This window comes from Hipposideros armiger, unplaced genomic scaffold (genome assembly GCF_001890085.2).
Source record: "Hipposideros armiger isolate ML-2016 unplaced genomic scaffold, ASM189008v1 scaffold_19, whole genome shotgun sequence".
Taxonomy (NCBI): Eukaryota; Metazoa; Chordata; class Mammalia; order Chiroptera; family Hipposideridae; genus Hipposideros; species Hipposideros armiger.
This window is the reverse complement of record NW_017731369.1, coordinates 1,733,428-1,743,784: the sequence shown is the minus strand read 5'-3', so window position 1 is coordinate 1,743,784 and position 10,357 is coordinate 1,733,428. Positions and strand designations below refer to the sequence as shown.

At 39.1% G+C, this 10,357-nt stretch overlaps 2 protein-coding genes across 3 annotated transcripts in view; one reads left to right on the top strand and one right to left on the bottom strand.

Annotated features, from left to right (window-relative positions):
• The window catches only part of CENPN (centromere protein N), a 19,865-nt gene extending 17,224 nt beyond the window's left edge, over positions 1-2,641 (bottom strand). Inside the window, exons 1-3 of the mRNA XM_019634750.1 lie at positions 2,374-2,641; positions 1,861-1,957; positions 200-419 (exon numbers count right to left, since the gene is read on the bottom strand). Of these exons, the coding sequence (XP_019490295.1) occupies positions 200-419; positions 1,861-1,957; positions 2,374-2,383 (327 nt within the window). The 5' untranslated portion in view covers positions 2,384-2,641. The remainder of the gene's footprint in view (positions 1-199; positions 420-1,860; positions 1,958-2,373) is intronic.
• Positions 2,642-2,733: 92 nt separating this feature from the next.
• CMC2 (C-X9-C motif containing 2) overlaps positions 2,734-10,357 on the top strand; it is a 17,523-nt gene continuing 9,899 nt past the window's right edge. The window contains exons 1-3 of one of the 2 annotated variants that reach the window (XM_019635223.1): positions 2,734-2,890; positions 7,629-7,671; positions 9,187-9,302. In XM_019635223.1, coding sequence (XP_019490768.1) covers positions 9,222-9,302 — 81 coding nt within the window. In that variant the 5' untranslated portion in view covers positions 2,734-2,890; positions 7,629-7,671; positions 9,187-9,221. The remainder of the gene's footprint in view (positions 2,891-7,628; positions 7,672-9,186; positions 9,303-10,357) is intronic. The other variant, XM_019635222.1, reaches the window with a different exon arrangement.

The window sequence follows — 10,357 nt, the reverse complement described above, 5'->3', positions numbered from 1 at the left end:
AGAACAATCAAAGATGACACCAAGGTTTTTACCAGGTAATTGAAAGAATGGAGCTGCTATTTACCGGAGAAGGGGAAGACTGGGAGAATGGGGGGAGGCAGAAGAAAGCTCAAGAATTCTATTTTGAATATGTAAATTTTAAGGTTGTCAGACTCCAAGTGGAGATACTGAAAAAAAAAAGCTGGATTTATGAGCTTACTGGACATAATAAGAGCTGGAGGTGGAGGGTTGCAGCCTCTTTCTCCTTTAATGCGTTGCCAGTTAACATGGAGCTATTTATTACCTTACTTTTCCTGTCCCATGCCCGAAGGTGAGATTCTTCAATTGTCCAAAAGGTCTTGTACCCCAAATCTGGTGTGGCTCCCAAAGCAACAGACAGGGCAATGATCTTCAGAGATAGCTTACTGGTCCTCTTAAAGCTGTGGCATAGGGAAGGGGGTTTGAGCCCTTTTATTACTTTCTTCAGGGCAGAAGCTGTGGGCCAATAGTGACAGCTGATCTCAACTCTGCTACCTCATCTGGGGACACTGACTCTCTCTTTTAAAATATAGAACCTAAAAAAGCAATCAAGCATGATTTCTAAACACAGATTAAGCAGGATATCTACAGACTTTAAATTCCCTTAATAGCTTATCTTCTAGGAATGAGCATACAGACCCTGGTGTCCGTGTTTGACAAGAGGCAGTAGTCAGTCTGTCAGTCTCATCTGCTGCCACCACAACTGCAGGCTATTCAAAGACAAACAGAGGAGTATATCCCTCTACAAGAATCCTGGCTGAGATTTATTTCTACCATTTAGGTGTCTGCTGAACACTGCATGTAATTTATTACCACAGACCGCTTCCAAAAAGATGGATAGTGGACTGTCTTTTAAAAAGATACGGAAAACCATAGTTAAAACAAAATTAAAGAGCAACTATTCAGAGTTATTTAGAAAAGGAACTGAATTAAGAACACGAGAACAGAATTAGGATCATGAAAATCGAGCTTGATTTGTTTCCTTGTCCAGATACAGGACCAACCTGCCTTAACATCAAGACTAAAAGCCTCTCTACGGTCTACAGAGTCCTGTGTTGTTTGGTTCTTGCCTCCCTCCCCATCACCTACCACTATCTTCTTGGCTTTCTGAGCTCCAGCAACATTGCCCTTTTAGTTCCTCTAATACAAAATGATCCCTCCAGTGAAGGGCCATTGTACCTGCAGTTGCCCCTGCCTAGAAGATTCTTCATACTCACGTAGGCAACTCTTGTAATTCAGGTCACAGTTTAGATGGCTTCTCAAAGAGACTTATTCTGATCACTCCAGTCTAAAGTTATTTCCCCACTCTCTACTGCTTATTGTCTTTACAGAACTATCTGAAATGATCTTGATTATTTTATTGCTTTACAGTATTTTATTGTGCTCCACTAGGGTAGGAACTGTATTTGACTAATTCATAGCATATCCCTAAATGACAAATACTTGTGGCATGAAGTACTAGATACTTCCCCTAAGCAGTATACCTGAGGAGATAAACAACCTGGGAAGGATATGGGTCCAACAGTCAGTGATATACTGAACCAACTTCTCCCATCAAAAACACTGTTGATGGGGCGGGCTTGTTAAAATGCAGACTCCTTGGCCCCACTGATTTAAACGAGGGGTTGGAGGAGCACCGAGTAGGGCTTGAGATTCTGCATTTTCAGAGTGCCTCAGATGATTCTTAATTCTGGATAAAGTTTGCAGAATGCCATTCTAAAGAACTCTGGTAGAAAGAGCATGCTCAGTCTCATCAATAAAGCTGGAAAACCTTTGAGTACAGTCTTCCGATTCCCCGTGATTATTTAATTTCTTATTTCCTAGAATTTAGCAGCTCAGTACCTGGCATATAGTAGGTGCTCAAGATACATCTGTTGAATGAACGCATGACAAAAAGCCCTTTTAAGTAACTTTCCTGTAGATCTACACCGCTGAAGAACTGCAAAAGGAGCAGAAGGAGTAACGCGAGAGGCTGAAAGCACGAAAAAGGACGGAAGCCAAAGTGAACTAAAAAATCAACCCCCAAGTCCGGGTGAAAAAGCAACCCAAGGCTGGGAGAGTAGCGTAGCCCATCACGTGACAGTTCGTGGCGGCTCCAGCATTGACGCACACCTTACGTAAGGCCCTGCCCTATAACGGGCGGATGTGACATCAAGACAAGGCATCGCTGCCCTCTTGTAATTCTCAACCGTATCTCTACCCCCGCCCCCATCCCCCCTGAGACCAGGCGCCAATCTTGCACCTTGGGACTTGTGGCAGTAGCGAAAAAGTCGTCCTAGAGGCCTAGGACGTGGCTTCCACAAGGCCTCCGCCACCCTCCGGGGCCCGACTCCATAACCCCAGGGGCTGTCTTACCGGCCCACATCGCCAACTTTCTCGCTCCTCAGCAGCTGTTCCCGCTTGCTGCGCCTTCAAAGCCGCCAATTGCAGTTCCCACCGCCATCTAGCTCCGCCCACCGAGCCCAAACTTTGGACTACCCCCAGCGTAGGTGCCTGCGTGGGGAGAGCAGCAGAAGGGAAACTCCGCGAGTCCCCACGTCACTCTTCTTAGCAGAGAATATTGTCTAAACACACTTAATCTCAGCCAAGACATCTAGCTTGTTGGTACGGCTTGCTGTTTAGGTTCTGTCGTACTTCTGTGAACCCGCTCCCCCCCCCAAATTCCCGAAAATGGGCCCTTCCAGGTCATGTGGCGCATGCGCCTTCGAGGCCGCGAGCGACTGGGGCTACCGAGCAGGGTCAGCCGTGGAGGGCGCCGGGGCTTTCGCCACCTGGAGCTGGCTCGACTCTGGCGCCCAGGCAGTCGGCTTTCGTGTGAAGAATCTTCGCTGCTGAAGACCGCTTCAGCCCTTCCGGTGTGACATCAAGTCGGGTGAGTCTCGGGAGTCCGGGCCGTTCTGAAAGAACGCTCTCTTCCTGGCCGCGGCGTCCAGGGAGGCCCACCTGTCCCTCCTCCGGTCCCCTGCTCTCGTGCGAAGCTTCGCTGTGCCGCGTCTAGTCGGGCGTTCTGCAGCCCTTGGAGGTTGGGACTTGGAAGGCCCGGCCCCGGGTCCTCCTGGCGCCTGTACCTCCGCTCCGGGGATTTTGCCCAAGCGGCTGGAGATCCACCCTGAACTCCCCGCCCCTAGACATTTGCTGAAGACCTACTGGTAGCTGGCTTAGATCCTTCACTTTTCTGCAATCTGTCCCGCTAGTCTTCGAGTCTTGGGACCTGGGAAGTGCTCCTCCCCTCCCTGAGCCTCGGCTGCCTCGCCTGTAAACTGGGCATAACCCATCGTATCGATTGTGAGAAGGGAATCTCTTAGCACAGTGTTTGACACGGCGAATGCTCAACACATTGTGTAGTTTATTGTTATTGGTGTCTAGGAGTTTAGAATTTGCATGTAGAAGATGGGAGCCTGTTAGGGCGCATCTTAGCTGCAGTGAAAGTTTCCACCAATCCGTATTGCGACGTGAGAATCCCGTAAGATCCCCATCAGTACACTTTTGAAGAAAAGTAGACATTCATATCCCTTTTTGATTCTGTTTAAAGGTTACCGTGCCTGTGTTTTCACAATAGGTGCTTTATTAAGAGTCTTAAGTAAATTCGAGTTCTGAAAACCTTCATTTAAAATTCTAAATGCATGAAAGAAGCTTGTACTGGCAAAGGAGTTCTGTTGTGGCACCCCTTCCCCTTTTCCCATACATACAAGCTTCTACATTTGTTTAGTTGATTTACTATGAGCCTCATTTCCATTCTTTTTTAAAACTATGTTGAGGTCCAAACTAATTTTCAAATATATGATAGTCCTAAATTCAACAAACATTTATTGAGCATTTACTATGTGCATTTATAAGAATATTCCCTCACTAGCCTGTGCGTTCTTTGAGGTATATGGACCAATTTTTTTTCCCCCGCTGAAATTCACGTGATTTGGCAAGAGTGCTCAGCACCTAGTACCTGCTGATAAATGTTTGTTCATGGAAAGCTACAACTTGGCCTATTCCTTAAGAAACTATGTGGTGGAAGTTACATTGCTTCTGTCAGTCCTTCTTCCCATACAGCCCAAGGGCTGCTCTCAGCAGTGGAGCATGGTCTGTACTTTGAGAACCCAAGTCACTTAGTAGCATCTCTTTAGATTTGGTCACTTTGCAGCTGTGATAAGTAGAAGTGGGTAGGGTAGCTAATCTCTTGCTAGGGGCTCTACCCCCTCTGCTGAATATGGTGCAATTTGAAAGAGTTGGAAAAATGCTAATTTAACTAATTCCAGTGCTTTTTGAAATGCAGGCTTTTAAAAAAATGCATTTTAGAAATTTTAAAATATTAGTTTACAGGTTTTTGTGGAGAACAGATTCTTCAGACTCTGAAGAAGAGACTTCTGGCCTTGTTTTTGGCTTGTTTTAAAATGTCATTAGAAATTGTAACTGTAGTGTAAATTTCTTTCTGGTGTAACCACACAATAGCAAAGTCTTTCTAAAGAAAACCCAAGTGGCATTAATATATGGGTTTCTCCACTTGTGATTATAGATCTGCTGAAGAGTGTTATTAGAAGGCTTTCTCTCATTTCTTTACTAGATAGGTATATTGCTTACTCTCGGTGTATTTATTTTCTGAAATTGTGCCACCTGGTGGTTGAAATCTATCATAGAATATTCGTTAGGAATATTTTACCTCAGAGTCTTGGTAGATTAAGGTGAAGGAGTAAATCAAAGATGACTGTAATTTTTATATGGTCAGTGAGAGTACCCTACTGCTTCTACCCTCGTAACTTACTCCCAAGTAAAAATTAAAATTGCTTTTCAGGGATCTGTTAGCCAATTAATCAAAACATCAAATTGCCACAGCTGAACATTTTAAAGAGTTTTAGCTTGCTGTTTTGGTATCAATGTGTGCATACTTGAGGAAGTGGGTGAGGTTGGCATGGGGAAGGGAAGTGTAATTGTGACAGATTAACCCTCTGATGTTTTCTAAATGCCAATGGGACTGAAGTTTTGTGTTTAACTGAATAATGATGGAGTTTAACCCCCTCCTTCTCACTGTAAACACCCATGCACAAAGGCTTATTACAAATGAATGTTCCCTTTACCTTTGTTTCAGTGGTGCAGGTGATGTTTATAATTATCTTGGTACTTACCCTTTTGCAATTGTTTTCTGTATTCCTAGTAATAAATAGTAATAAGTATTGATCACTTGAGTATGAATTTTATTTTTGGAAAAGGCTTAAAATCATTTGTGAGCTTAGATTTGAGAAGAAACTTAAGAATGCAATGCTAGAATCTACTCTGACATCTTTAATTGATACAGCAAATCCTTAATTTTGGGTACATTTGGACAGATAACGGAGAGCTTCACACAGCAGCCTGTTTCATTGTTGAGCAGCTCCATGAAGATGACGTCTGCCTTGGTAACCTTCACCCTTCGGTTTCCAGTCCTGTTCTCCGAAACACCTCAGAGTAAATTCAGTTCAACCTTTCCCATTATGTGACAGCGTTTCAAACATACAAATAATACTTTACATATGTCACATGCACTGTTCACTGTTTCAGAGACTCTCACATATGTTATTTTAAACCTCATGACAACACGGAGATATAGTTTAAGAGGTAATTCTATTTATAAGAAGGAAGAGACTTAGGTCTCAGACTAAGTAGCCAAAGAGATATAATTCTTGAATAGCTGAGTCCACAGCTTTTGCCCTCAAACCATCTTCTCCCTTCAAATCCGTTGTCCACTTAACCGAGTTGTTCCTTTTAGTTCTCGCCTCTGTTGTGGGCTCCCCTAAGTTGGTCAATATTACCAATTAGAGTACTGGTTTTTTCCTTGATGTAGACAGACCCTCTATTTCTAATTATATTACATTGACTTCTTTGGAAACTAGGCTTATAATTAGTGCCTGTTGAACTTGTAGCCAACCAGAGGCTCTTTGGGAAGTAGTTATTTCTATCTGAATTTATTTCATTCACAAACTGCTGGTATGCCTTTCCTATTTTGAACATGGGAAAAAAATCGGTTATGGTGAGAGATTACCCTGTATGGTGAGAGATTACTCTGCCACTTCCTGTGTGACCGAGACTTAGTTTTGCTATGAAAATGTGGACAATGCATATTTTGACCTACAAAAAGGCAATTTCTTATGGCTCAGCTGAATTGACAAAGGTGCCTACTTCCTATGATTATTGGGAGGATTATTAGACTTGTGCCCAGCACATAATAAGTGTTCAATAAGTTATTTTCCACACTAATAATGTAGATATATTCTTATGGCTTTGAATAAATTTAAAAAATAAGAATATAGAATATATATTTAGCTTTTCTTTAGTTCATAAAAATTACTTTGAGTTATAATAGTGTTATTATTAGAATAGCCTTTTAAGGATGACTGGTGGAAAGTATCAGCACTCATTTAAGTGTGTTCTAAGAACAATAACATTGTTTTATAGTCTTACATGTATATATAATTATATATCATGATACGCATTTATGCTTATATACAACATGCATGTATTTATCTCAGCAGCCAAGTGTCTTCTCACTTATCTACTTTGCCAGTTAAAGAGGTCATTTCAGAATTGTAAAAGCACAAATTTGAGGGCTGGTTGATAGAATATGCAAAAATACTTTGTCAAATATACTTACAAAATAAAATGTTAAAAGACATTTGCATTTGCTAGGTGACTAAACCAGTGTACATCTTCCTTCAAAAAAAATAAGTGAGGCAGAAACCAGGTAACTAATACTAATACATAAATGTAGGTTCCTAATATTGGTACAGTATTAGATGACTTAAATTGCTGGACTGTATGAGACCTCATTTTTCTGAGGCAAAAAATTTTTATCGTTAAAAAGACTATAGTCAATGGCAGGCAAGCAAAACTTGAACTTGGCTGCATTTTTAGTTTCCATTTCAAATACTCAGCTGGGCAAAACAGCCTGATTTGTGATCGTCAGCTGTGGTATGTATATTTTTGTGTGTGTGTTTATTAGTAGTTACTCAGTGAAACAGTGATTTCTGGTATTTTTGTAAGTTGAAATCTGAAACAGGAGGTATATGACAATTCTTTGGAATTATTTGTTTAGACATTTTTAAAGATTTTATTTGTTGGGAGTGGAAGGTGGATGGGCAGTTTGAATTTTTCACAACTTTTTAACAGCTTTACTAAGGTATAATTTACATATCATAAAATTCTCTCATTGTAAGTGAATTTGGTGGTTTTAGTAAACTTATACAATTGTGCAACCGTTACTACAATTCTATTTTAGGACATTTTCACCACCCTAAAAGATTCCCTGGTGTCCATTTGCAGATTGCCCACTCTCACCTTCAGGCCTACGCAACCGAATGATTAGCTTTTTATCTCTACAGATTTGCCTTTTCTAGACATTGCATATAAATGAAATCATAGTGTTTCGAATCTGGCTTCTTTGATTTAGCTTAGTACTTTTGAGGTTCATCGATGTTGGCACATGTAGAAGTTAAAGTATTCCATTGTGTAAATAACTACATTTGCTTATCTAGTTACTGGGTTATTGCACAGTTGGATTGTTTCCAGTATTGGCTATTATGAATAATGCTGTGAACATTCACATACCCTTCTTTGTGTGGATATATGTTTTCATTTCTCTTGGGTAGATTCTTAGGAGTGCAATTCCGGGTCATATTTGTATTTAACCGGGTAAGTTTGTATTTAACTTTTTAAGATACTGCCAAATTGTCTTCCCAAAGTGTCTGTACTGTTTTACATTCCCCATAGCAATGCATGAGGTCCGTTTTCTCCACATTCTAACCATGCTTGGTATTGTTCTACTTTTTGATTGTAGATATTCTGGTGGATGTCTAGTGGTGTCTCATTGTGGTTTTAATTTGTATTTCCCTAATGACTAATGATTAACATCTTTTCATGTGCTTAATTAATCATGCCTGTATCATCGTCAGTGAAATATCTATTTAAATCTTTTGTCTACTTTTTGGGTCCATTTTAAACATTGGATTGTTTGTAAGCATTCTTTACATTTTTCTAGATACTAACCCTTTATCGTAAATGATTTGCAAATATTTTCTCCTATTCTGTAGCTTGTAGATTTTATTTTTTTAGAGCAGTGTTAGATTTGCAGCCAAATTAACCAAAAGTAGAAAGATCCCATGTACCCTCTGCCCCACACAGGCACAGCCTCCCGCCTATCAACATCCCCACCAAAGAGGTATGTTGATTACAATTGATGAACCTACATTGACATGTCATGTCACTCAGAATGTGGCTTGTCTTTTTATTTTCTTGTGTTTTTGAATCAGGAAAGTTTTTAATTTTGATGAGTTTTTATTCTTTCTTTACGGATTGTGCTTTTCGATGTATCTGAGAACTCTTTTCCCAACCTAAGGTCATGATTTTCTGTTTTCTTTTTTAGAACTTTTAAAAGGCTAAAGCAATTAATTGGTTCATTTTTATGGTAATCTTTTCTGAATTAAAAATAGGTTTAAAAAAGACAGTAGGTGTATAGTGCTACATAACTATAGCACACACCTCAAAATAATGCTTTTTTCCTTGACTTTGGCTGCTAATTTTCTATGTGAATGAACTAATTAAACTAATTTCAGGGATTTCAGCCTTCTTGTTTTCATTGTAATAGCATTTTATGGATATACTTGTATCTGCTAAATTTGAAATTTTTATATTACATCTGCTGTTGTTACTCTTCATTGTTTAGTTAGATTTTTTTTTTAGCCAGCTGTTAGGAAGAAAGCAGTCTATATTAATTCACACTAATATGAGACTGACTATTGACCCTTTAACCCTCTCAGGAATATACATTTTTAAAGATTAACATGCCAGTTCTCTTAATTGGTAGAATTTCATCTGAACAAAATGAGTTGTAATCAGTTTCAGGAATGTGGGAAAAATAATTGAAGTCAGTCTTATTAATAAAGGCAAGCTGTTTCTGCTTGAGCACTTATTTCCAGGTTCGTGTGTGTTCTGCTTTTTTCTGAAACTGCAGGTTCTCTATAAACACTCCTGATAACTTGCTGAATCGGTTAAATCATTGGATAAGGAACCTGACGCTCAAGTTTAATAATTTGTCTCAGGTCAACATTCTTTTCTGATAAAGGTCACTGGATTTTCTTAACTGAAAATAGTTTTAGGTCACATTAACAAATATAGCCACACATATTCAAGACACTCTTGTATCCACAGGTTGCTCTGCTGTGCTCCATCACCTTCTCCTAAAGATGCATCCTGACTTATCTCCACACTTGCACACCGAAGAATGCAACGTCTTGATTAACTTACTTAAGGAATGTCACAAAAATGTAAGAGTTCAGAAAAATGACCATAAGCAAAAATGAAACTTAGGCACAACACACTGATGTAAAATGTTATCTCCATTAATGGACGAGATCGATAATGTCTTAGCTTAGTAAAGAATAGCAATTAATGCTTGTGATTTTCAGAAATCACTCCCTTTTGTGATTAGTAAAAATCAAGGATGAAAGCTTGTTAGGGATCTTTTGAAATGATACGTAATAGTTAGAATCATGTTCTTGCAAGAAAATACTTTTCCTAATTACAGGGCACTAACTCTTCTGATCATAATGGAATTATTCTGAAATTTTCTCTTCCTTGATGTCTACCATTCTGTGTTTAAAGGAAATTGAAACATTTTTATAAGTAGATGTTAATAATTTTAAATTATGATTGGCCTAATTTGACAGGTTTACTTAATTGTGGAATAGAAGTAAAATTCCATGGTTAAAACTACGGTAGAAAGAAGCCCATTTTTGGAATGCATTTAATCAAGCTGATTGATATTTTTACAGATGTTGAGTATTTAGCTTTTTTCATGTATCTGATGAATGAGACCAGTTGTATGTTATTCTTTTAACTTTGCATGATGCATTATTTTCCTCATATCTATACTGTAGATATGTCAAATTATAATAGTATCATTTAAATGAGCAAAATTTTAAGATTAAAAGTAAGATAGTAAGTAAAACCTGTGACCTGTGAAGTCAGATGTTTTTATTGGTTCAAAGAATGCTGGTGATGACAGTATACTTTAGGCAAACTGTTCACCATCCATTTAGATCCAGATTTGATATTGTAAGTCTTTTTAACTTTAGCCGTTCTATGGCTATGTGGTAGCATCTCATTTGGTTTTAAATTTTATTTCCTTGATGGCTGATGCTTTTGAGTATCTTTTCATGTTCTTATTGTCTGTTCACATAAAGTCTTTTGCCCATATTTAAAAATTGAGTTGTTTGTCTTATTATTGAGTTGTCAGAATTTTTTTTATCACTGGGCATGCAAGTCTGTGGTCTGATAAGTGTATTGTGAGTATTTTCTCCCAGTCTGTGGCATTCTTTTT